Source organism: Numenius arquata, chromosome 2 (genome assembly GCF_964106895.1).
Source record: "Numenius arquata chromosome 2, bNumArq3.hap1.1, whole genome shotgun sequence".
Taxonomy (NCBI): Eukaryota; Metazoa; Chordata; class Aves; order Charadriiformes; family Scolopacidae; genus Numenius; species Numenius arquata.
This window is the reverse complement of record NC_133577.1, coordinates 61,435,010-61,462,575: the sequence shown is the minus strand read 5'-3', so window position 1 is coordinate 61,462,575 and position 27,566 is coordinate 61,435,010. Positions and strand designations below refer to the sequence as shown.

At 37.4% G+C, this 27,566-nt stretch overlaps 1 protein-coding gene across 2 annotated transcripts in view; it reads left to right on the top strand.

Annotated features, from left to right (window-relative positions):
• Nucleotides 1-27,566, top strand: part of PLEKHA5 (pleckstrin homology domain containing A5) — a 183,368-nt gene that overhangs the window by 134,614 nt on the left and 21,188 nt on the right. For both annotated transcript variants that reach the window (XM_074168058.1, XM_074168059.1), the window contains exons 10-16: nt 1,935-2,402; nt 8,237-8,705; nt 10,148-10,231; nt 12,919-13,038; nt 13,730-13,783; nt 20,760-20,840; nt 26,615-26,677. In XM_074168058.1, the coding sequence (XP_074024159.1) occupies nt 1,935-2,402; nt 8,237-8,705; nt 10,148-10,231; nt 12,919-13,038; nt 13,730-13,783; nt 20,760-20,840; nt 26,615-26,677 (1,339 nt within the window). The remainder of the gene's footprint in view (nt 1-1,934; nt 2,403-8,236; nt 8,706-10,147; nt 10,232-12,918; nt 13,039-13,729; nt 13,784-20,759; nt 20,841-26,614; nt 26,678-27,566) is intronic.

Sequence of the window (27,566 nt, the reverse complement as noted above, 5' to 3'; positions counted from 1 at the left end):
TTAATGGTAGGAACGTTTCCATTTGCAGTACCTTTGACGTGTGTGTACCCTTTCACGTCAGCAGCTCGGGAATAATCACTGAAAGAAAAGGACTATTTTGAGCTACTTATATTAATATGAGTGAATTTTGGAGGACTTTAATAACATTCTGAAGTATCAAGCAGAGACTGGGATCGTCACAGCTATGTCAGGATGAGGCATAGGGGAAAAAAAAAAATCGCACCCCTTGTTAACGTGCAAAGTGCACGATCATTTCGTGTACAGCATGCAGAGGACATGGGTGTCTTGCTGTTTCTGACTGATGCGTTTGAAATGGTGTATGTGTCAAGGCAGGAGTCTCTTGATTCCTTTCACGTCATGGAGAATTTGTAGCAAGAGTAGGATGGTACTGGGACGTGCATTTAAAATTAAGTGTCCAATATTATTAGCAGTGAGTAGTATTTTATAAGGATCTTACAGTTTTCAGCCCTTCTTAAAGCATAAGCTCTCTTCCTCTTTTTTCCTCCTGTACCAAAAAATGTTGATCAAAATATTTTATGGGTTTGGGTTTGGTTTTGTTTTTGTTTTTTTTTCTAGTAAACTGAAAAAAAAAACGTCACTATCTGAGCTGGATGTTCATTTCATGTCCCAGTATGGGAAAAGATATGGCTTCTTGACATTTTGAAAATTTAAAAAGATAGCTAATAGAACTGCATACGTTGAGTACTTGTGTCAGTACTGTAAAGCAGTAACTGTTCTAAAAATATCATTATTTTTGTGGTATAGTTCCCTAAGTCAGCAGCTATTTTCCCCCTTGAAATTAAGGAAGCCACAGTTACTTTCCACAAAATGTATGCTGGCCAAAGTGATAACATACCAGAGAAACCTAACTGGTGCCAGTGACCATGAAAAGTTGTTTGCTTTCTTTAAAGGAGCTCATTATATGTTAAATTCAGCAGTATTGTGAATCACAAGCTGGTCAGCAATGTAATCTGCTACCATTTTTAAAGATAGCTTTAAAAATTGTCTGAATTTCAGGCTGTTGACATCTGGAGACTGTAATTCTTGGAGAGCCCCTGAGTATTTTTTCTGGTTCAATGTTCAGTCCTTCAGGAACTGAACATACACTTTTTCAGACTCTGGCTTTATTTCCTCTTGTGCATGGTTTTTTCTAGGGCGTAAATCGAAATTTAGCTTAAAAGATGTACCCCATGTTGTTAAATGCTTTTAAAATAGCAAAGAAATAGAGGAGCATGGAAGAAAGAACACTCATGCTCCCCAACCAAAAAAAAACTGAAACCAACCAACCAACCAAAAAAAAAAAAAACAAACCACAAACAAAACACTACCACCACCCCCAAAACAAAACCAAAACAAAACCCAAAACAAATCTGTCCTTGATTATAGTGAAAATGGAGAAGAGAAGGCTCCGGGGAGACCTCATAGCAGCCTTCCAATATCTGAAGGGAGCCTACAGGAGAGCCGGAGAGGGACTCTTTGTCAGGAGGTGTAGTGACAGGACAAGGGGTAATGGTTTTAAATTGGAAGAGGGGAGATTTAGATTAGATATTAGGAGGAAATTCTTGACTGTGAGGGTGGTGAAGCACTGGAACAGGTTGCCCGGGGAAGTTGTGGATGCCCCATCCCTGGATGGGGTTCAAGACCAGTCTGGATGGGGCTTTGAGCAACCTGGTCTGGTGGCAGGTGTCCCTGCCCATGGCAGGGGGGTTGGAACTTGATGATCTTTAAGGTCCCTTCCAACTCTAACCATTATATGATTCTATGTGTCCTGGGTTTTTCTCTTCAAGACAAGGTAAAATATCTATAAAATATCTGGTCAGGGATTCACTGAAATAACCCCAATAAACACTAATAGATTGTCTTTTCTTTTTTTTATTATTATTTTTTAATGAATGTTTTGTTGCTATTATAGCTTGTCATATATTTCTTTCCAGAGTAGAGAAGTTAACCACTGAAAATACACCACCTCGAGAGGTAAATAATATTTCAAACCATCGGGTGCTAATTAAGCCAGAGGCACAAAATAACCAGAAAAACAAAGAAGTGAACAGAAATGAGGAGAAGAAAGCTTTGGAAGCCGAAAAATATGGATTCCAGAAAGTTGGGCAAGATAAACCATTAACAAAAATTAACAGCGTAAAGCTAAATCCTTTGGGATCCGAATACAGGACTTTACCCATAACCACGATTCAGGCTGGACACTTCAGACCAGTGCATTTAAATGGATCTGAGAATAAAGCTGTTGGTGTTGTCCTGGCAGACGCTGGAGATGGAGGTCAGCACAATGCAGTTCAGTCACATATGGAGTCTGAACGAGTTATGCAGAGAACTAATTCAATGCTGCAGTTGGAACAGTGGATTAAAATACAAAGAGGAAAAGGACAAGAAGAGGACACAAGAGGGTAAGTACTGTGTAATAATTTTTTTTTTTGCTAGGCATTCTAGCAAATAACACTTAGACTTGTATCCTGGTGAGATTCTTTAGGTCTTGGTCTACATTACATAAATATATAATTCATTGCTCTCTGTAAGAAGTGCCTGGATGACTGCTCAGAATGGATTTATAAAAGTTTCTCTTTTATTAACATTTGAGTGACTATTAATAAATTAAATTATATTTATAACTTAATAAATAAAAATGGCTAGAAACTCTTTTTAGGTGTTACAAATTTCTCTGTCCTAGCAGAGGGGAGGTGTCATCAATCATAAGAATTCTTTTTCCTCTTAAAATCTATTCTGGAAATTGCCCTGTCTTCTGCATTTTGGTTCACAAATTATTGTAATAATATTTTATTTAAAATACTTCGAAAATATTCCAGAGAGCTTTTCAACTTAGAATAATCTTTAATTGAAGAGAGAAAGAAGCTTTACCTAAGACTAAGACATAGAAATCTAACTAACGTAATGCTTAAAGCTTCTCCTGTCATGAAATTAAACATCTCCCAGTTCTAATACTGAGTTCCAGTGCTTACTCATGAAGATTTAAAATTGTCTGTGAATGATATTGAATCTTGTGCCAGTAGCAATTTTTCTGTCTGACAGAAGCATAGGGTCATTGCTTCCAGGCTGGGTTACAGACAAGCGGCTCTAGCAATAAAATATAAAAGTTTTTAATAATTACATCAGATAGGAAGTAATGGAGGTGCTATCACAGGAGATATTTTGAAGAGTTGGAAATTAGGGAGTTTGCCTATAGATGGATGGCAGAGCAGAGCTTGAGACAGAACCAAGTTCAGAAAATGTGTTTTCCGCAAATTTCAAAATATGGGGGTTAGGGGCTTTTAAGTTTTTGCAAAACCTTGAAAAATTTACATTAGTTTGATTTGCACTTGCCAAAATTGGTTGAACATTTCCTCATTGCCTTTAGTCCTTCATTAAACATAATTAGGAATTGTTAATGTGTTGTTTCATGAAGTACTCAACGTAAGTAGTTTGATCAAGTTTGAACTTGAAGTACCGAGGGCGACTTTCAGGCTCTGACTTTTATTTTATTATACATGCTTGCGTAATGAGAACTGAGAATGCTCTTTGATGCAATTAGATTTTTAAAATTGGACTGTGAAACTTGCAACCAAACCAGAGAAGTTTGAGTAGCTGTGCCATTTTTCACCTGTGAACAAGTATTTAAACCCTAAACCTGATTTCATTATGGGAATCAAATAGAGGGAGGTACTGTTAACAATATGTTACTAATTAACAATATTTTATTCTTGACTATAGAAGCCACTTGTTGCTTAAAATAAAGGTGGCACTGATAGCACAAACTTGCTTTCAACTGCAGTTCTACATAAAGGCAGCAAACAGAAATAGAATTGGCCTTGAGCAACCTTTTTACTTTGTGTGGAAGTGGCCTTGAATAATGATCCAAATTTCTAATGTATAGTGATGTCTCTAGAATGTGGTTTCATTTAAATTTTTAATTTTATTTTAGTTCAGATTGCCGGTTGCTGGCTGGAAGCAGAAATCTAAGTAGAATTGGAAGTAGGTGAATGAGAGTAGAAAGAAGCTCCAGTTTCTGTTAAAGCTTAAGGTTGGGGTGAGTGGCTAGTAAGGCTGATGTGGTAGTAGGATCTGTTCAACTCATAACTTGAATTTTTGACAAAAGTAGTCTTTACTTAATAGGGAAAAGTTGCTGACTTCTGACAAAGATGCTGTCCGTTGTGTTTATCCCTCTAATGTGTTAGGGAAATCATGGAGGATGAAACTGAGTATCTCTGGTGTGTCAGACTGGGGAAATAATAAAAAAAAAAAAGGACTTTAAGAATACTAAAATGTTAACAAACAGGTTCAATTAAATAACTATATATAAAATAGGAGCTGGTAGCTGTCCTCAGTATGAAATGAAAAGGATTCACTGTAAACCTACTGATTTTTTTAGAGGAACACGCTGGCCCCTTAGTAGTTTGTTTTCCTCAGAAATTAATGAGAATGATGGCAGTCATTCATTCTTGAAGCTGTTATCTGCCATTTCCATGGATCTAGACACCTAGGTTTGCAAGAGCCACGTGAATAAAAACAACTGATGCCTTGTGGAAGACAAACCATTTTATAAACCAAAAATAAATGTTTTTAAAATAAAAAAAGTCGTTCCACTTCAGCGTCACTTTAATTTTGCACAAGTCAATTATGAGTAAGTATTTTCACCAGAAGTGGGTCACTTGAGTGGTCTTTCTCAAATGTGAAAAAATACAGAAGGGTTGCGTGGTGCTAAGTGAGGTTTTTTGTTGCTGCTCACCGAGGGTGTGAACTTCTGTATCTCCACCTTGCCCATATAAGGCTCATTTTAAATAATAAATGCCTGCTGTACACTGCCAGGTTTCTGCCTTCACTCTGCCAGCCTTTGCTTGATTACCATGTGAAAGTTCTGCATTCTGAGCCAAGCTGGTATTTCTATTCTTTAGGATTAAGGACTGTTTTGAGGTTTTGATCTGTGGGTACTCATGACATTGCGGAAGTGAACCCCTAAAGGTTTAGCAGCAAAGTTGCTTTCCCAGATAAACCAACTTGGACACCAGAACCAGCATTGCCACCCAGCAGTAATCCTAGAGACAACCTCTAAAGATGTCTATAAACTCATATGGAAGCCCTTTTTTTTTATATGGGAAGATTTTGTGGAATCACGGAATTGTCAGAGTTGGAAGGGACCTCTAGAGATCATCTAGTCCAACTCCCCTGCTAAAGCAGGATTGCCCAGAGCACATCACTCAGGACTGCATCCAGGCGGGTCTTGAAAATCTCCAGAGAAGGGGACTCCACGACCTCCCTGGGCAGCCTATTCCAGGGCTCTGGCACCCTCACCGGAAAGAAGTTTCTCCTCATATTTGAATGGAACTTCCTATGTTCCAGCTTGTGCCCGTTGCCCCTCGTCCTATCGCTGGAAACCACTGAAAAGAGTCCGGCTCCATCCTCCTTCAACCCACCCTTTAGGTACTTGTAAACATAGATAAGGTCTCTCTTCAGCCTTCTCTTCTCCAGGCTAAAGAGCCCCAGCTCATTGAGCCTTTCCTCATTAAGGGAGGTGCTCCAATCCCTTAATCTTCTTAGTTGCCCTACGTTGGACTCTCCCCAGTAGTTCCCTGTCTCTCTTGAACTGGGCAGCCCAGAACTGGACACAGTATTCCAGTTGTGGCCTCACCAGTGCAGAGTAGAGGGGGAGAATGACCTCCCTCCACCTACTGGCCACACTCTTCCCTACGCAGCCCAGGATTCCATTGGCCCTCTTGGCAACAAGGGCACATTGCTGGCTCATGGGTAGTGTGCTATCCACCAGGACTCCCAGATCCTTCTCCTCAGTAGAACTTTCCAGAAGATCCACCCCTAACCTATATTGGTGCCTGGGGTTCTTCCTCCCCAGGTGCAGGACCCTACACTTGCCCTTGCTGAACCTCATTAGGTTCTTCTCTGCCCAGCTCTCTAGCCTGTTCAGGTCACGCTGGATGGCGGCACAGCCCTCTGGAGTGTCGGCCAGCCCTCCCAGTTTGGTATCATCAAAAAACTTGCCGAGGACACACTCTGTCCCCTCATCCAGGTCATTGATGAATATGTTGAACAGGACTGGGCTGAGTATTGACCCCTGGAGGACACCGCTGGTTACAGGCCTCCAACTTGACCCTGCTCCATTAATTACAACCCTCTGAGTTCTGTCACACAGCCAGCTCTCAATCCACCTCACACATTTGTAGGGAGCTATTTATGATGGTGGTTGCAGAAGTATTTTGCAGCCTCACAGCGTGCGTGGCGGCTTGACTGGCTGCAACAGCTTCCCCTTGTGTGCAAGGCAGCTATCAGCTGCACTACTGCCTCCGGTTGTTTTTTTGGATTTGTTTAGAATGATATTTTTGCAAGTATCAACAGGACATTGGTGAATCTGTTTTGATTTTATCAAACGATGTAAAACAAGGCTTAGTATCGAGGCAGTTGGGCTTTCTCCAGTTTTCATGGTTTACCAACAGAAGATGGGTATGTTGTCTTCCTAAGTGTTCTAGAATGTAAGTAATTGCATGCAGACTTTAAATTGGTATCTCTACATATGAAGAACTTCAGGCAGCTGTTCTCCAAGTTGTCTGGTATATTTAAAGGAGCCAGCAAGATTACATTGCCCGTTTAATTAGTAAAATGGGAGAGGACCTTCAGTGAGAGAGATGTATCTAGTTACTGGATATCTTCATGAAAAGATCAGGCTTTGCCATACCTGTTTGTGAATAGCTAAGATAATATTTTGGAAGTTAAAAATCGAATCCAGAAGTGTCTTGGTTGGTTGGGTTTTTTAAATACAGAGATGGAGATAAGCCGTTACCATTAATGATACATTATATGAAGAAATTTAAGAGACATTTAGGCAGATTTTGCAGCAACAGAATAGGATTTAGAATCCATATTCCTCTTTTGAATTTTTTTTTTTTGTAAGAATGGAAAACTGTCCAATCTACAAAATGGGGATAATACTTCATTAATTCTTGAAAAGCTTGAGAAACGACAGCAGACTTTTAACGTAAAGCTGTTTATAGCAGTTTTCATCTCCAAAATGTTGCAGGTGATCATAAATACACAGCTTAACTCATTTCTGTGAAAAATGGTTTTTACCATCATCAATTGCCTTGATAGTTATTTCATAAGGATCTAACATACATAATGTTGGTTTACCTTGCCATTTGCCCTACATTGTTTCTTTATTTTTTTTTTTCGTGGCACCATTGTCAGATGCTGGTGCCTTGTGATTGTCGAGTTTCAGTTTGAATTAGTCTTAACTGGGGTGTCTCTAGAAGGTGCTGCCCTCTGATGGCTGAATCGTGACCAATTTGAGATCAGTTTTGTGGGCTCTGGCAAGCATCTATCATAGATGTGATCAGTAGCAAAAAGGCTTCAAGAGATGCTCATCTGAATTTTAGATAAGGGTTGAATGAATCAATGTTTATGACCTAGATTTTGTCCTCTGAAAAAAAAAAACAAACCCACAAAATCCTTTGTCATCCGTAGGGATGCATTGATACTCACTATGGAGAATTTTGCATTTCAACTAATGCTGAAAGTTGCTAATTAACTGTAGCAGTCCGGAATTTTAATGTGGTGACAAATGAAAGAATAAGCCTTTGAATTCATATCTGAGTTGCAAAAGCAATAAAATATTGTTATCAAGGAAAGAAATATTTTTGCTATTTGTTTCACTTGAATAGCTTATATGGAATGGCTTATCGTTGACAACTGCAAAATATAATTTCATTGGAAAATTATTGCTGTTTTTCCATGGTCTGGTGTTAAAAATTCATAATTTTTTTTAATGTCCATAGTAATTGCTCAAGATTTTCTTAGGGGAAACAAGAGGAGGTGTTTTTCACTTTTGAAAAAGAGAACATTTAAGATGGGCTTATATGGAAACAGTATAGAATTTCTAAGCTTTCAAGACTTTGACATGTCCAGCATACAGACAAGTTACAAGATTTCTTCTAAAATTGAGAGTACTAGATTGCTAAACTGGTAAAACGATGAAATATGAATTATATAATCAAGCAGTTAATCAGAGAGAGGATCCAGTTTCGGCTGCTACATTGCATTCAATCAGTATTGTTGATTCTTTAATCGTTGTCTTGATTTCCTTGCATATTTTTAAAATGACACTTGCAGTATTAAAAAAAATAAAAAAGTAAGAGCTAGCTAGGTAAACCTAGCTATATTGAAAAACTTTATATTGCCGTAATATTAATGCTCTTCACTAATCATAAGAAAATTTTTGTTTCAGTGTAATCTCGTATCAGACGTTACCAAGAAACATGCCAAGCCATCGACCCCAAGTTTTACCCCGGTACCCGGAAGGCTACAGAACGCTGCCGAGAAACAGCAAAGCACGGCCAGAGAGCCTCTGCAGCGTAACACCCTCGGCGTATGACAGAGCCATAGGACCAGTAACAGCCGAAGAAAAACGGAGATCAATGCGCGATGACACGATGTGGCAGCTCTACGAATGGCAGCAACGTCAATTTTACAATAAACAAACAACTCTCACTAGACACAGTACTTTAAGTAGCCCAAAAACTATGATTAATATTTCTGATCAGACGATGCATTCGATTCCCACCTCCCCTTCTCATGGTTCAATCGCTGGTTTCCAAGGGTATTCTCCACAGCGGACCTACAGATCAGAAGTGTCTTCACCAGTGCAAAGGGGAGATGTAACTATAGATCGCAGACACAGATCTCATCATACTAAGGTAAAACGCTGATTTTAATAGTTAAAAATCTTATAAAAAGCATTTAAAAATGTAAAGGTTCTAAAAAGATGTTTTTCTAATATGCTAGGGGAAAACTTGTCTTAATATTACTGTTCATGATAGTAGGTTTCTGTAAAGGAAAGGAAAAAAGTCAATAGGCAAATTATTCAGATTGTTGTATGGACAAACATCTTTCTCCCTTCTAGTCTTTTTAGCTGGAACTCTTAAGAGGACTGAAAATCCCAGATTTCTTTCCACGTGCTGTTTTCTGTTCTTCAGTCACAAGTTTGGATGCCTTGCATTCCAGCAGAAAGCTGAGTGTAGTAGTTTCTTTTGATGCCTTTTTGAGTTATTAGGGACATCCCTAAAGAAATCCAGGGTCTATTTGTGCCTGACTAGTGTAACTTCGCTAGTCTTCATCAGTGAAAGACAGAGACGAAGAATTACCTGGATGTTGTATATAGCTCTGCTATATCCTTCATGCTTGTGTTATGCATGTTTTTTAATAGATTGGACATTACATGAAAATTATTCTTTTAAGTTGAATGTAAAACTAGAGTTCTTATGAAATGCTCCTGAAACTTTTTTGCTAAATCTTTATCTCAGGTCTCTTTATGTCTCTCGATGAGGAAAAAATACTTAACTGCATCTTAAAGCAGTTTGAACGTCTTACAGTTGTTTACTAAGTCTTCTTTTTGTGAAGCTCTTACGTCCTTATCAACGAAGGAGTTGTTTTGTTTTGACATCCTTTGTCTCGATTGCACTGGAATCTTAGTAATCAGTGCCTCTCACAAATCTGAGAAATACCTCTAGGGTCAGTGCAGCAAAGCTTGTGCTTGCTTGACCTTTCAGCCATGTTTTGCTTTCTCATAATTTTTTTCCTCGTGGAACATTTTGTGCTAGTATTGCATTTCATATTTAGCATCTTTTAAACGAGATTCTTATTTACCTTGGTTTTTTCATGCTATTTGGTTTGTGTTTTTTTTTAGTTACACTTTTTATTTGCTATTTCCATTAACTTAGAAACACAAACCTGTTTTTAAGAGGTGGGTAATTAGAAGACTGTTTGAAATCAGCAGGGTAAATTTAATATTTAGACTCCATCTATGTAGACATCTTAGGTTTCTAAACAGCTTTCAGTGATGGATGAAAAACAAAAAATGTTGTTGTTTACATGGGCTGTGATTAGGGCAACAGCTGTGGGGGAGGACTGTTAATTAAATAGATGATGAAGACTGGGTTATTTGTAGAAGTTAGAGGTAGCCTACTCAAGTGTCCTAGATGGTAAATCATCAGGGAGCATGAGTGGCCAAAGCTGGCACAAATCATAGCAAATTTGCCGTGAGCGTGAAGTTGACTGGACTTTTTTTTTTTTAGCATTTAATAGTTGTTGAGTTTTTCGATAACTATGGATCATCCTGTGCTATTTTGTTTTTGTACAGCATGTCTTTGTGCCCGACAGAAGGTCAATGCCAGCAGGTCTGAGTTTACAGCCTGTTACTCCTCAGAGCCTCCAAGGCAAAACAGTGAGTTGGATTTTTATTTGGTACATCATTTTTTTCTGAAGAATAATTCTTTAAGTATCAAGAGGCAACACTGAAGTCTTACTCTATTCAAAGCTTGCATTAAATGTAGCCTTTATTTTAATTATCAGGGATTTTTAAAGCAAATAAAGTAGTACTCTGTGGTTATGTTGAATTCTGAGAATATTATGTAACCACAGACACCAGATTTTCTTTGAGAAATACAGATTTATTTATTTTTTTAGTCATCTTTGATACATTACAGAAATTCCTGGGAGAAGGTAGAATACATCACAGAACACTTATTTCTCCATTAAGTATTTAGAAAATCATAGTAATAAAGTTTGCCTTTTTTGGAAAGCTTAAGGATATAAAAATGCATTTGGTAAAATGATGTTCTTTCTGACATCTCCCATTTTTCTGTGATAAGAGTTGAAACTCTTACTGAAGGTATTTCATCAAAGTAATATTGGGGAATACTGTCCACCTTTCTAACTGAAACATGACTCAGCCAAGAGCTAAGAAATTGTCCTCAATTTACTATGTTTATATACCAAGTTTTGTGTCCTTTCCGTAATCTTTCTCTGTCCATCTGAAATTCCTGTTTGAGACAGTTATGAATTGAGAATGCAGATTTTGAATCAGACTGTGGGCAACATCTTCCCAGTCGGTCCTTCTACTGTGCTCGGCCCCTGTTTCTTGCACTTCTCAGCATGAATCCCTTCAGCAACTTATGGGTTGGCCTTTGGCAGCTGGCACCTTATCTCTGCGCCTTGTCTTCTGCGGATGTTTCTTTGGGTTCGTGGCCCCATCAGCTCTCCTGGGCTCTGCTGCTGGAGCTGGACCCACGAGTGGGGTAGGGGGCAAGGAGGTCCAAGCTTCTGCCTGTAGAAACCACAAGTCCTGCCTACAGGGCATTCATCGCAGGAAACCTGTAGGTAGCTCTTCAAACAAAATTCTGCGTTGTGGTTGGTGCAAGAGTCCCAAGAGCTGTATCAAAAGGACAGCACTTAAAGCAACGTCAAAAATGTTTGCGACATTATGAGTGTCTCGAGAAAAGTAGGAATTACTGTTCGATGGGCTCCTCTACGGAAAAAAGTTTGTTTGCAAACGTTGGATTGAAGTACCATTAAATAGTTTATTCCTAATGCACTAAAATTGGGCTTTTGCAGAACATACCGAGAAGAGTTTTGTTCTTGAAAAAGTGATTCACTGTTCCTTTTGTTTGAAGATGCTGCTTTCAGTTCTCATATTTCTAAAAATCAGTTTTCTTGTGCTTTGAAATTACGTTAATTTTCAGACTGAAAGCATTAGCACTGATTTTTGGAGAGAACTTGAAAATGTCTTGTATAGCAGTCTGGATTTTTACGCTTACTTTCTCAAATTGAGTATTTTAAATCCAGGTATTGAAAGAGTACTGTAAGAGAAAGATTGCCCATTAGACAATTTAGCTTTGGTGTTGGTTTTCCCCCAAAGCAAATGGTTTTGACAACTGAAGCTGTGTGGAAATCCCTTGCTCCCTCTTGTGGGCTACTTTGGTACGATGTCAAAACGGTGCCAGTGGCCAGGCTTATTTTCAGAGATTTTTCTTCTTTATTCTAAGAAACTAGTATTCGTTTTTCAGTAATTTAATATTTGGTTCTCCTGAGCTTTTTTCTTTACTTCTTTGCTTTGGGAAAATTCTGTGACTGTGGGAGAGAGCAAGCGGGGTTTTAGGGTAGAGGTTTGGTTTGGGTTTGGTGGAGATTTTTAGCTCACAGAATTTGTGAGAAAAACAAAATGCTGGATGACTGTTTAGCCTCTTATAACATTGACTTCTGGAGAAGTGTAAGAAACAGAAGCAAATAAGAACATAACACGTATACTTGTGATGTTAATTGTTTTATTTTCTTTGAAGTATTGCTAATAGAAGTGGTTCCCATGAATGGTTCAGGTAGAGTTTCCCAAACTGACCTAAACTGATCTGTGTGGAATTAACCTGACAAATACCCATTTGAGTGTGACTGTATTTCCATTATATATATAATCTTGGGGTTTAAATACTATTCTTCATCCCTTCCTAAGGCTGTATTTTACATCTTAGTCATAAAAGTAAAGCAATAAATAACTGGTAGCCTCAGACCTGTGGAAGGAGGGACAGAAAATTATTTTTATCATGCTTGTGCAGTTTTATTTTGTGAAAGGTGATTGTTTCTGATGTAGGTCAGTTATTGGGGGGTTTTTATTTACTCTGAATTTTGACACATATACTTGAAGAATTATTTTAGAAACTAAATTCTTTTGAGGAATTTTTTTTTTTATTCTTTCACCAAGCTCAAGTGGCTGTCCATGTACATAAAATGAATTATCTGAAGGGCTGGGATTATCTCCCCCTTCATTTAAGTCAGTATTATCAATTTGGTGTGCATGTTAGAAAAAGTTTGGGGGCTCTAGACTTTCTCCTGCAATATCCTTACTTTTTTTTTTTTATTCAGCATGTTACAATATTATGGCATTTTGAGTAGTTAAAACTTAACCCTTCATTATATATTTGAAAGTGGTTGATTTGGGGAAAAATGGTGTTATCTTTTATTGTATCACTATAAAAAGTTTTTGTAAGAAAGATACTAAGAACCCTTATTTTAATTGTTGTTTGGGATACCAATTAACCTTTTTTCTACTCTTTGGCTTCTCACACTGCACTCCTTCAGCCAGAGGAGCTCACGCTGCTGCTAATAAAGCTGAGACGGCAGCAAGCTGAACTGAGTAGTATCCGGGAACACACACTAGCACAGCTCATGCAGCTAAAACTTGAGGCCAGCAGCCCAAAGGTCAGCTATAAAGCAATGTGTGTCATGTACCATTCTCACTAACCTGTAGTCCTTCATTAATCAAAGTTTATGTGGTACCATTAGTGCAAAATTCTCTGACTACTATGGGAGTAGAATAGAGTAACCTTGGTTCTTTGTGTATGTAACGTTCTGCTATTAACCCTTTGAGGCTTTACTCATAGCTTTTGGATATTAGCTGAGTCAAAACTACATAGGAATATTTTAAAATCGATTGTAGTTAAGTTTAAAGTTAAAAGTTTTTAACCTATTGGTGTTATAAACAAAATTAGTAGTGATAGATCATGAGGTTAATTTAGTGTTTATACTGCCTCTTATCAGATACAGTCTTATTTGTAATCTGTGTACAAAAACCAGGACGTGTTTAAAACACAGATTTATCAAAGGGTTTATAGTTATCTGTGTAGTAGCCATTTACGTGAGCTTACTTATTTTATATGTAAACCAAAACGTAATGTAGTAGTCTGTGGTCTGATTTGTGGCAAACTTTCCTCACTTCTCTTTTGGGATCAAAACTTGTTAATAGTTCACTAAAAAAAAAGCAGATAAAAGCAGCATTATATTTCTGCATAAAACAGAAAGATCACTGTCTAGGTTACATCTTTTAAAGCTCTTTTCATGCATTCTGCACCTTCTGTCCCTTTCCTTTTTCCTCCTGACTGCTGCCTGCTAGACTGAGATTCTTTCACATCACCTTCAAAGGAATGCCATATATTTGGATCATCAGGTGGGATTTGCGATTTTCTTGTGTGTTTATATTTCTTAATGCTTTTTGCCTGCTCCTATCAAGCTGGAAATATTTGGGGAAAAGGATTTTCAGAGCTTTTTATGGAGTTGGATATTTAAAATTCAACCTTTTTAAGTAGCGTAGAATATCTTAACAAATTACAAATTTGACATGTAATGGAAAAAAAAAAACCACCTCAATTTAAAATTTGTTAGAATACAGTAGCCACTCACCAATTAATTTTTCTGTTCTTCATTTCCTTCTTATAGTAACACTTAACTGTGGCATTTTACCATCTTTAACCAAAGTTGTAATATATTTCCAAGCTCATAAGACACACATGCAATTTATAGAAAATTAGTACTTCTGATAATTTTAGGTTTCCAAATTAAGAAGAATTAGATGTTTCTATAGGAAATTCAATGAAAAGGAGGTCAAACATGAAAAAAGGTTTTAAACAAATCATAGCATGGCTCATTAATTTCTCTCCTTTTACTCAGTTATTTCTTAAAGATTTGTATAACCATAGGATTTTACTTCTTGACAATTTCTGGTAACTTATGGAGTAAGGGTACAATTTTGACTTCACTAGTATAATTGGTTGCCAAGTGAAGAATTGTGGTATCACATATCTCTTTTTATGGCTTTGTACTAATCAAATGGGACTTCTGAACAAGCTGTGTGATAATTTTTTTAATGGGAAATTTTTGCTAGCACTTATAAAAGACAGTCCGAAGTGCCTAGAAGAAATATAAGCAGCTAGGCGTCTGTGGGTTAAAAATATAAAAATTGCTAGAGCTTTTTCTTTTTCTAATATTTTTTCTTTTAATGAAGTTTTTCAGCCTTACACTTAAAACCAACTCATCTTAGAACTTTTATGTCCTACATGTTCCTGTGATAGGATTTCAGTGAGTTACTCAAAACCACACATGCACATGGCGACCTACACACACACGCGCGCGCGCACACACACACACACACGGCCAGGCTTGGTTTACCCAGTAATTTTATTTTCTTATTATCTCTTGGAAACAAGGTGTGAAGTGTGACCAATTCAGTTAGATGGCAATGCATTTCTAAACACCTCTCTCTTGTCTTAAGGGGCTGCAGGAGGTCCAGAAAGTAGGAGAAAAACTACTTGCTAATTTAGGCCAAAATATTTCATCCAACTCAAATATTTCCAGTTTATAATGTTTTGGAATAAGGGAATAATTCTGTCTTCAATGGTGTAATTCATTGCCAAGAAAGGACAACTGTCTATGTGAAATATAAAACTATGTACCATGCTGTTACTTAAGATTAGTCAAGCTTGTCAGTATAATAGAATCATAGAATGGTTACAGTTGGAAGTGACCTTGAAGATCATCGAGTTCCAACCCCCCTGCCATGGGCAGGGACACCTCCACTAGAGCAGGTTGCTCAAAGCCCCATCCAGCCTGGCCTTGAACACTTCCAGGGATGGGGCATCCACAACTTTCCTGGGCAACCTGTTCCAGTGCTTCACCACCCTCACAGTAAAGGATTTATTTCTGGTATCTAATCTAAATCTGCCCTCTTTCAGTTTAAAATCATTACCCCTCGTCCTATCACTACACTGCCTGATAAAGAGCCCCTCCCCATCTTTCCTGTAGGCCCCCTTCAGGTACTGGAAGACCATTATAAGGTCTCCCCAGAGCCTTCTCTTCTCCAGGCTAATAAATAATAATATAATTCTAATAGGTAGGATTAAACGGAGAGAATTGCCTATGTGTAACATGCAAAGTGGTAAAAAGGATTTCCTTTTTACTTGCATCAGATAAAATTTAGGAATGTAATGTGATGTGATAAACATTAATTTGGGGAAGTGTCTAAATCTTATAAATGTGCCATAATTACCCCTACCAGAGATGCAAGAAATCACTGTACTTCTTACAGTGAGAAATCATTATCAAGTCTAAAATATATTACCTTAATCACAAAATCATGGAAGAGCAGGTTGGAATATTTGTCCTAGTTTCTGATCAGTTTGTCTTTTTTCCCCTTGTTTTAATGTAATACTGCCACCTTCCTGTATGTAATAAATCCCCCTGGCAGTCTTTTTACTTTGAGTACCACTGCTTCTAGGGGTGGTATCTTATGTCTTTTTCTTAGTTTGTCCATTATCAGTTTTCCTTTATGTTGGGAAGAAAAAAAAATCAGTTTTTTTTTAGTCTAATTGAGGCCTTTTCTCCTCGTTAGCGTCTTTGAATTTTAAATGTCCAGTGTACTTAAATTAGGTATTTCCACTCATATTTATTTAATCTTTGAAAATAGTGTCAAAACCTGCCTTGCCTACAGCATGTGGTAGAACTCTTGTCCTGTTATCTTCAATTCTCACCTTTTTGGTCACAAAGAATTCAGTGCCGTACATAACAGTAATTATTAAGTTTGTACCAAGGTTGTACAGGTGAATTTTCAGGCAGACTAAAGTTCACGTGTAGGGAGGGTCACTTTTATGCTATTACAGTAAGTTGTTGTCTACTGATTAGGTGGCTTTCTTATCAAGACGCAGGAATATCCCATAGCCTTTTTAAAGTCATGCTTCGTTTTTGTACTGCAGTTTCCTTTTGAGATGCTTAGAAATTCTTACGTTATGCTTTTTGATGTTTTTGTATTAGGCTTACAGAATTTTTGTTGTTGTTGTTGGAGTTCAGAGATAGAGAAAAAAGATTGAAGAGACTGATAAGGATATATCCAGCCGTATGATTTTTTTGACGTCTTATGGCCAAAAGAATGATTGTCAGGCATCCTTTCTTTCTCTCTCTTTTTTTTTTTTTTTTTAAAGTGAGTTTGTGAACCACTTTGCTGGCTCCAGGTTTGTAGAGGGGTGGGAGAGAGACTCATTTGCCTTTTAAGAAGTAGTTCTTTGGACATAGCTGGCAACCCTAGGCAATGATGATTTGTTTGCCAACGTGGGACATGTTACAAGGGCACATAACATGGAGTCTTCTGCATTATCAAAGTTTAATACGCTTACTGTGTGATACTAAATCTAAGCCAGCAGTCTCCTTAATGTATTTGTACACAGTAATTACAATCACAGTAAAAAAAAGTTGGAACATTGTTTGGTTTTTTTTTTTCAAATAAAAGCTAGACATGCTTTTTTTTTTTTCTCATTTGTAAATAAAGCCAAGGCAGGAGGTCCCACTTAAATCTGTCTGTTACTACAGAGAATGCCAGCAAACCATTCTTTTAGTACACTTCTTAATTTTACGTTGATAGTAAAACTTTTCTTTAGCTGAAAACACCTTTTCCACCAAGCTCAAGCTGCCTATGTAGAACTCTCCATGTGTGTTGTCATATCAACATATCCCAGGTTAGTTTGTCATAGTAGAAGCTCTATGAAATTTCATTTAGTCTTTTTTTTTTTTTTCCTGCTTTTTGAAATGGCTATTTATGTGGATAGTTTAGGTGTTAAGTTGTTCATACAATTCCGCTGGTACTTTTCATTTTTACTTTCTTTCAGTTTTCAAAGGGTCCATAAAAATAAACAGAACTTGAACAAGAAGTTGTCAAATACAGGAATGAAGGTCCCACAGCCAACGTCCATACTGTCTTGGGTGTTTTGCTTGTTTTCTCCTCTTCACCACCCTCTTTCTGAGATGCTGAAGGTGGTTCTGGGAAAAGATAGTGAATTAAGGGAGGCAGGAATAGCACAGGGGGGTTTGGATAGAGCTGACAGACAGTATTATATATGATATCTTGTGTTTCCTATATTGGCAACATATAGGATACTACTCTTACTTGTATTTTTCAGGTTATATGGAAAAGGTAGGGTGAGCTGACCCAGCCACCACTGTTGTTCTTTCTGTTGCTGGTTTCTTCTCTTTTCCCTGTCCAGAGGAGGAGGGGAGGCTCAAGGACAGGGGCTCTGTAGGGTGAAAAAAAGACATTCCTGGAGGCAGCATTACCGCAAAAGGAAGGCAGGAAGGAAAAGTGCTTTTTCCTTCTTTTTTTGGACAGAAGATTAAAGAGCAGAGGAAAGGTGGGAGAAAAGCTTGGTCAGGTCCTATTCGCCACTGCTTTTACCTTCAGGAAGCTTGAGAGGAAGTGGATGAAACTGCCAATCTGAGCTCAGTCTTTTGTCACCCATAAGGCATGGTCTTATCTCATCAGTGAGGTCAGCTATCTGGGAGGGAGCTACTATTCCAGCTGATCGCTGCCACCAGAACAGCACATCCTGAAATGTCATCTGTGTAGGGTGTTACCAAACACAGAAGAGAATTTAGGAAAAAAGAAGAGAAAAATGTCGATAGCTTGACTTTACAGTTCGAAACACAAAATACCCATTCAAATGCTCACTCATAAATAATGTAGCTGTTCATATAGATCGTGGCATATATTGAGGTGTTTTTTTTCATTGTTTCCAACTGGAAAATGTTTTTATATATTACATCAGCAAAGATGAAGCATCACTTCTGGGGAGAAAGAGTTATTTACTGGAAGTAGAAAGTGATAAATCTAAGACTGATGGATTTTATTTGGTTTTACTGCTGTGTGCTGTGTGGCATCAGGCAACTCCCACGTCAGTTTGCTTATGAAAATCTTAATTCTCATTTTTATGACTTCTTCAACTGGAGAGACTCTATGAATATAATACTGTTGGTGTTATACATAGGATCTAAAATGTGTCATTTACTGTGCAAGATTTAAATTTTTTTCTGAAGTGAGATAAAATCAAGGCTTATTTCTGTTATGAACAAGCAAATATTTTTCCTTGAGCTATTTTTTCAATGTGGATAGTGCCCAACTTCAGCTTGGGAGTAGCCTCATGGTAATGCTTTAAGAACACAAAATAGGTATCCTCTTCACCCTTCAGAGCGTTGGACTTGCCGTTGTGTCCCGCACAGCTCTGGTTTACTTTGCCAGTTCTTCAGTACTCATTGCCTTTTATGTGCATTAGCTGTAGTTCACAGGTTTCTGACAGATACATGTACCCTCAAGAATTTAACTTCTCAATAGTTAAATGTCTGTCAGTATTTTTTGGAAACATGGATTTCCTAAAGGGGAAAAAAAAAACCTTACTATTTTCTTTCTTTTTACTGTGCTCTTTGGTTGGCGTTACTTCATCAATAACCTGGTTTTTGATCTTTATTCTGTAAGGACTTAAGGAACTGGAGCTTTTCTGGAAATAGCTGGCATTTGCAGACACTGTTAGAAAAGCATGTTTAAGCATCAATGGGGGTAAAAATATTGGAGAAAGTCCTATAAATCAAAATCGGAGCTGGCTAGAGGACAAAACATTGCTTCAGAACATATTTTGAGCAAATCCACTTTGCTTCTTTTCTAATCTGGATGAAAACAATCTTTGAATAATTCCACAGAAATTAACTGTCTGTTATGGGTTAGAAAGAAAAAATCAGAGATATTGTAAAAAAAAATTAGCCAAAGAGGCTCAAGGTGTCAAAATCCTCCTAATTAAAATGCATCCAAACCAGTATACTCCTAATAAAATATTTCAGCCTCAAAGCAGTCTTTCCTTTACAAATACTTCAGTTGGCTGTAGTTTGATTGCTTGGCTTTGGACCTTATTGTGGTTTTACTATTGAGATATCTTTTGGTGTCACCCAGTGCACCCATTCTCTGGACAAAAATTTAATGTAAAGGGAGAACAACTTCTTGTGTCAGTTCTAGTTTTCTGTTTATGTATACTGTAGATGATGGAGCAAATGGGGGGGGTTGGTTGTTTGGGTTTTTTCCTGCCTTGAACAAACAGCATCATATGCTTGCCTTCTTAAGATAAGGTGCCCTTTATTGGATGATTAATTTATTAGGTGATTAGACTTTGCTATGTATAAAAAAACAACAACAACAACAACAACAAAAAGGTCCTCTATCTATAACAAGAAAAACACGTTTCCCATAAGGAGAAAAAAAATACTTCCCCAAATGTACAAGTTAGGTTTTTTCCTAAGTAATTACGGGCAGTGAATTCCAAAAGGCATCAAAAACTCGGGCTTTCTGTTGCATTTCTACCTGTGAAACAAAACCTTGCCATGCAAATTCATGGTGAGTGCATATATATCCATAAAGACAGTGTGAGACATTATTAATATTCATACTCACACTTACTTCCTATGTAACTATACTTGAAACAGGTATTGCTGAAGAGCTCCGAAAGTTTCCAGCTAAAATAGGAGGGGGATTGTGCATTAAGTGACTTCTCAGTTTCTTTTGGAGAGGAAAACTGTCTGTTTTCATAATTTTTCCTGTTTTTACTGTTAGGAAAGTCTCCCTTTTAAAACCAAAAATCCCGTACTATGGTCTGTGTTTCATACTTTTCTGAAATCCTAAATGTATGCAATTTTCACTGTAGTAATTAAAGTATCTGGTTTTGACATTGGCACACGTATCAATAAGTATTAATTATTATAGAAAATGTCTGATCAGTTCCAAAGTAGTTTCACACTCATATACGGGCATCAATAAACACCACGAGTAGTGATTCAACGTTCCTAAGTATATAAATCAGTGCAGTACATAAAGGCGTTTTGTGATACATGAACATAAGTCTAAACCTCGTTTCAATAGTCAGAGGCTGGGAATGCTTATGTCTTTTTAATGTACATTGAGTTATTAAATCTATAATTTAAAAGGTTTTCTGATAAAGGTTTGAGTGTTCCTATTGCATACTCCAGTAATACTTTTCATTTCAATACCACGCAAAGCCAGGCTTATTTTAAGCATTTTTACTTTTAAAAAGGGAGAACGTTGGTGAATAAATAATACACTGGTTTTGAGCGTTTATGTGTTTTTGCTACATTTGTTTGATATTCTTAAACTTTTCAGATGTTGATATTACTGAATGATGGAATATATAAAAAGCATGGGATAAAATGTAATCTACTGCATTATTAGAAAAAAATTAAAGTAGAGGCTATATTTTACAGTGTCGTCTTTCAAATCTAGCCATGCTGTAAACTGATGTTTGCTGTATGCTCCTCCTGATTTGAAATAGATGAAAGAGAATGAACCTTTAATCACCATGGTTCACACTATGATTGAGAACTCGGCGCTAAGACCCCAACTGTACCAGCAAGTAAGGTCTTGGATAGTGAATGAAATTGCTTTATCATCTGCGAAAATTTTCCTTAGTGACAGTTTTGGTTGTTCCTCAGATTTATTCATAACATCGGTGTTTCTCTTATTTGCTTTGGAAAACCACAAGTCATCCATGCTTTATAAAATGCTGCAATATCGTTAGCATGGCTTTTGCTGCGTTTTTGTTGTTAAGTATTAAGTGTACCCTTTTTGAATAACTTTTTTCTGTCTAGATGATTTAATTAGTTGATGTTTTATGCAGGTGTCCAGTAAATCCATGAAACTTTCAATAAGCTTCCAACATTTGTCTTAGCATGATTCTCTGCAATTAGTGTTCAAAGGTGCTTCTTTCTTTTGACCACTACAAAAGCATGTGAGTGGTGTTTACCTGGTCATTTCTGGCAATTTTGTTTTGTTCTAGGAAGTGGATTTACAAGTTTTTGTTTGCACCTACCCAAGCCTTTAGCCACTGAAGAAAGGAAGGATCAAAATTACTTTGATCTGGGGACTGTAAATCCAAAAGGCAGTGTCTGTTCATAAAGTCACAGCAGACTTAACCGTGCACGCTTTTTCAGAGTATCTAGTGATGGTTGTAAATGGGAAGATGGAAGAAGAATCAGAAATGCGAATGGAAATATTGTCTGTGAGTTGAAAGACCTGCATTAACTTATGAGCATGGCCAATACGTATCTGTTGGCAGTGCAGTGTCTTAGGAATACTGAGGCTTCGCTAAATAGCTCCTGTCACATCAGGGAACGTTTAAGAAGTCTCTAGCTTCGACTTCAACAGAGGTGATGTTCTTACTGAAATGGCTTACGATATTTTGCAGCATATGAGGTGTGCAATTCTGGTCGCCAGTCATAAGGGAATATCTGACCAGTTCCCTTACGCTTGCATTTATGCCCATGTGAGCCAAAATAACAAATAAAGGTTGCATAGTTTGAAGAAAAGGAGACATTCTGCCGCGTAAAACAGTCTTTTTTTTTTTTAGTGATTAATGCTTTGCTGTGCTTCAAAAAGCTGCTGCAGGTTAATTTCATGTTTCGTTTTTTTGGAAGTCAGCTCCACGCTGTAAATTTGCTTGTGATCCAGAAAAGTTGCAAGAAAAATCTCAGAGGAGATTTTCCAGAGGAAATGGGGTTGTGAGTTACTTTGATTTCAAGATGATCCAGTTTCTGATCCTGTGTGCAAAATAGGAGGTCCAACATGGAACCTGAAGGAACTACTTAGGAATGGAATGGGAAGATTAAGGTGCCCTCGAGCCCTAAATTGGGTTTTGTTGTTTTGGTGGTTGGTTGGTTTTTTTTTAAAGAAGCCTAGCTGTTACGGGTTTTTTTCCAAAGCGAATCAATTTTCTGTAATAAGACTATGTAAGAAAAATAAGTCAACATACATATAACGAACGGAGGCGCTTTGGAAGCGTCAGAGTAAACTAGCTCAGCTTCTAGTACTAATATATACACATTTGAGGTGTAGCTTTGCCTGGGCTAGTCGGCCTGCTCGTTTTAGGGATACCAATAAATTTCAGAGTGCTTTCTTGACAAAGCTGTGCTGTCAGCTAAGGTATCGCTACGCAGCACTGCCTTCACCTTGTAGACATACCTGCTGCTTCGTATTTGACACGTATTTGTGCAGAAGAACCAGTGCATAAACTGAAGAATAGCAAGACCTTCTGCTATCACAGATGAAGTTTCCTGTACGAAATACTCCATTAACTGACTTCCAGGAAAGGGTAAAAACGCATTCAAAATTTCACCGCCTAAATGTTCTTCTGAACTTTTGTAATGCAAAACTAACCTGTTTAAAATTCTAGCAACTTATTTAAAGTTTAAACAACATATAATTATTCAAATAAAAAGAAATTGGTTTTTATCAGTCATCTTTCCCACTGCTGTGTTAAAGAAATATAAACAATTGGGAGAAGCCTCTGTGCAAGCGGCTGAAACCTGTTTTGTTGTCAAGATGATAAACTAGTTTCTGATGACCGTAACTATTCCTGCAGGTAGAGAAAAAGGTCTTTCTTTGCTTCGATTTATTCAGTTCAGTTTTATGACTGAGCTCATGTAGAGTTAAGCGAAGGAAAGCAAGAAAAGCTTGTACTTAATTAAAAATTGAGGTTTCTTTCTTCCTGGTTTTTTATAATGATTAACGGTTCTTTAGTAAAATAGCTAAAAATATATACTATTTCAAATGCATTATTTATAAGACATCTTATGTTTGTGATTTGTTACATCTTCAGTTATTTAAATCACTTTGATTTACATCAGTCTCCTGTACAGACTGTACTGTAAATTTACAAGTATAAGCCAGGGCAATGATTCCATATGTACAACAAGAGAAATAGAGGCTTTTTACAGCCTGGATGCATTTCTACCTTGTTTTTTTTTGTTTGTTTGTTTCTTTCTAATACTAGGTGAGGAGTGTTAATCTTGTTTTCCAAAGCAGTATATGCTTATTTTAAAAACTTGAATTATCTTCCATTCCTTTTATGTGTGTGAGTTTCCTAAAGGGAGAGAACCGAAAATCTGAGTGCAACAGGCTAGCATGCAGGTCTTTGCTTGGATAATTTTTCTTAATATATTAAAACCATATAAAAATAGTTTCTGTTCCTATAAGGATAGGTAGATCTTGTTTATGGCATACTTCATCATCATCATTAGTAGTAGTGTTACTGTAGCAGCTGCAGACGCTTAAACTGTTATGAATGTTAGATTTTGAGATTTGTAGGTAGAAATATTTTTCAGGTTTTGTTACGAACACGAGGTGATTATATTTGAGGTAAAGATCTTGTATTTCCAATTTGAATTTGAAATGTTACCTACCGCATTATGCAAAATCAGAGGAGAATCTTGCTTATTGTGGGGTAAATGCCCATTTGCCCTGCTTTGTGATAGTAAGAAGAACTTTAAAAAAGAAAAAGAAAGAAAAAAAGTCTTTTGAAAGTCTGACTTTAACCTCGTGCTCCCCACGAAATATCCTGTATTGTCCTGTTTTAATTTCCTAAGTGAAGTATCTTGCAGAGATGCTTAGTGTGCTCTCAGGGTGTGAAATTTCCTGCCATATATTTATTGAATCAAAATGGTTAGTGGAATCTTGAAAATGGCTTATAAGGTAATGAAATAGTACTGTCGCTTAAATGTTTTTAATATTGACTGCTTAAATAGGTTTAGCTTCTCGTGTCTCAAGAGAGAAATTTGCCTCATCTGCATTTATTTGGGGAAGAAATTTCCCTCTAAGGATATCTTATATTGTGTCCGTTGTGGCGGATTTATCCGCATCTGTGGTTCATCTGGTACTGGCATTTGGCAGAGATGGGGACTGTACAGTGTGACTGTAAAGTAGACGACAAATTATTTCTAACGTTAAGATGGAGGTTTAATTAAGGTCACTTTACCTTTCCACGTTTAAGTTACGTGTTTGGCCAAACTCTGCATGTGCAGTTTGCCTTTCAAAAATGGTAAGTTCCGTTTGTAGGCGCGCAGGGTGCTGCTCCGTAATGTTTGGGAGCTGTGCAGTGTGTTTCACCATGTTAAGAGGAATGCATTTTTTTGTATTCGAGTAGGCAAATGTCGAGGCAAAGCGTAGACACCAGCAGCAAGTCATGTCAGCGGTTCAGTAGGTGGCACTCTTTCTCTGAAATTACTGTCCTGGTGAAGTGTTTGTAGGAACGATTTGGTGAGAGAGACGTTTGTTGAATGTGACATAAAATACATTTCGATAACTTGATCGTTGGAGCTCTTACAATGCATTTTCCAGGGTTATGAGGTTGTTAACCTCTCTTGTAATGTGTAATTGCATTTTGTCTACTGCAGTTCCTCTCGTAATTCCGGTAGGATACGATAGCATTCTGCACTTTTTGCCTTAAGCTGATTTATAGATGTGCTGTGGAAAGAGGAGGTGCTGTTTTGTCAGAGATGGATTAAGTGTTTCGTACCTTTTCTAGAGTTTTTGCGTTGAGTCTACCTAAAATGTTGCAGTAGAAATGTTGAAATGAAGTGGTTCTCCAGCCGTGCCTATTGTGGGAAACTAGTACCGCTGACAAAAGCAAGAAGCTGGCAGCAATTTTAAATGTGTGATAGGATTTTAATAAGAAGAATTAGCACGCCTATAGTGTTCTTTGAAAATGTGTTTTCATTTTCTGCATAATTAAAATGCATTCCTTTCAGGAGATAGGCAGGACTAAGGATGCTGAATTGGCAAGCTATTTTAAATTAAGGTTGAAATGCTGAAAAAATAAATGTCTCTCTTTTTTTAAAAAAATAAAAAGGTGAAAAGAATACTGGCTTCAAAAAATAACATCACATTTTTCCAGGCAAGCTATGTAAAAGGCTGAGCAGTCTCTTAGGAAGTTGTATTTATCTAACAGGGGATAATCTTTCTTTTGTAAAATCTTTCTGTTGTGACATACAACTAGGTTTTCTCTGTGAGTTAAAGACATTTGGCCATGTTTATGAGTTGTTTTTTTTAAATATTTCCATTCTTCATTTTTCTCTCATTGTGATAAAACCAACAGTTAAAAAACACAACTCTACAATAGTAGGAGTTTAAATAGATATCTTAATTTTTGTGACATTCATGAGGTGCAAAAGTGCTGTGGCTTTTTTCATATTCCAACACTCATTTTCATAAAATGTCCATTTCAAAGAAAGTTACTGTGTGGTTTTAATACACTATACATACTTTTAAATTGTCACCAGGTGCATTTGCATGAGGTATGTGGACATAACGTCTTGAAATGAAACACTTAAGTGTGTTGAAGATTTACTGTATGTTTGGAATGCTTGTCTGATTAACCCTTCCCTAGTCCTTTTATTTATAAGTGTCCTTTAACATAGACTTGTGTTTTTATAGTCTTTCTTGCCCTGTTAAGTCACAATGACCAAATTATGACAGATACATGAAAGGAAAGCATCTATGTCGGGACTCAGTGCACACATGTTTTTAAACAGAACATGAAGGTTGATAGCGTTATGCCAGTATTTGCTGTATAGGACAGTAAGTTTGACAGTCCGTTCTGAAATGGGGAGCTACCTTTTTTCACGTAAAATAGTTTTAAATCTTGTTACTGGTCAGTTCAGAGACTGAAAAAGTGAAGAAGTTAACGTGAGGAGCTGTATGAAAGTAGTTTGAGGATACCTTACATGCTGACTGGGCATGAGGAGTCAAGCTTGTCTAGGTCCAAAGCTAAAATAGAAGGGCTTTCATTTATGGCATTTCTGGTAATACTGTGTTGGAGGGGAGGGCGTCCCTATGAAAAAGTAGGCAGAAAGGTATTCGGCGGCACTTATTGGGCCTGTAACAAGATATTTTACGGATATTTTATATCCTTAGGTCATTCTGTTCTGACTTCAGGTATCCTCCTTGTGAATACACTTGACCTTAGTGGGCCTAGAATGCTTAATTCCAAGTAGAATGAGCCCCTGTATTTAGAATGCACATAAGAAAATGTACATAAAGATGCATAACTGTGTCTAGGTGTACTCTGGCAGTTTCATCTTCCTGCATAATCCAGGTTTGATTGAGTTAGTTGGACATCTTTAAAAATCCAGTTTGCATTAGAAACATAGCCTGTTAAGTTAATGCAACTTTCTACTGACAGTCTGCTTGACATTTCATTTACTTATCTTCATTAATGTATATTGGCTAGAAATATATTGTTCGATGTGGTACGTTTGACTTTCGATTTCTGTATTGAAACTCTTAAGCTGAACAGTAGTTTCACTTTTATAGTCCAATTAAGTTGTTTTATGGCAATATTATTCTTCCTTATAGTTAACACAAGAAGAATGTAGGGGTACACTATACAAATATAGAACTGAAGAGCTGGATATTGATGTAAGTCATTTGTATTTCTTCTTCCTTGGAAATGTTGGTATTTGTCTCTTTATTTTAAAAATAATTTCCCCCCTTGACTTTTGAGTTTGAAACGCGCTTCGTATGGGTGATTACCAACAGAAGTTCCTTCGTGAAATTGAGGGGCGTAAGATTCTTTTTTGTAATAAGCTTCTAACTTGCAGGAAGTATTACATTTTAGGCTGAAGTTTCAAATATTATATCTCTTCAAAGGCGAATTGCTTCTAGAAGGGAGTTTGTTACTTTACAAAGGAAAAACTCTGTAGTTGTAGTTCAGTTATAAGCATGAGAGGTGTAATTTCTCAGGAAATATGACCAATACTCCAAAGCTGAAATTTGGCATGGGTAGTTACCATTCAGAGTATTGGGTTGCTAGTTACTAAGGAAAAGGGACTTAAGGTGTTTAAAGTCAGTTTTAAAATTGGTGGTGAAAAATAGACACACATATAGTCACACTGTATAGACATACATATGCACGTCTAGTCATCCTTGCACAATGCAACTATGAGTAGAGATGCTGATTTAAGGGATTCATAGATTCATAGATTGGTCCAGGCTGGAAGGGACCTCCAAAGGTCATCTAGTCCGACCTCGCCGCAGTCAGCAGGGACACCCCCAACTAGACCAGGTTGCCCAGGGCCTCATCGAGCCTCACCTTGAATATCTCAAGGGAAGGGGCCTCAACCACCTCCCTGGGCAACCTGTTCCAGTGTTCCACCACCCTCAGAGTAAAGAACTTGTTCCTAATATCCAATTTAAATCTCCCCTTCTCCGACTTAAAACCATTGCCCCTCGTCCTGTCACTGCAGGCCTTTGTAAACAGACCCTCCCCAGCCTTCCTGTAGGCCCCCCTCAGGTACTGGAAGGCCGC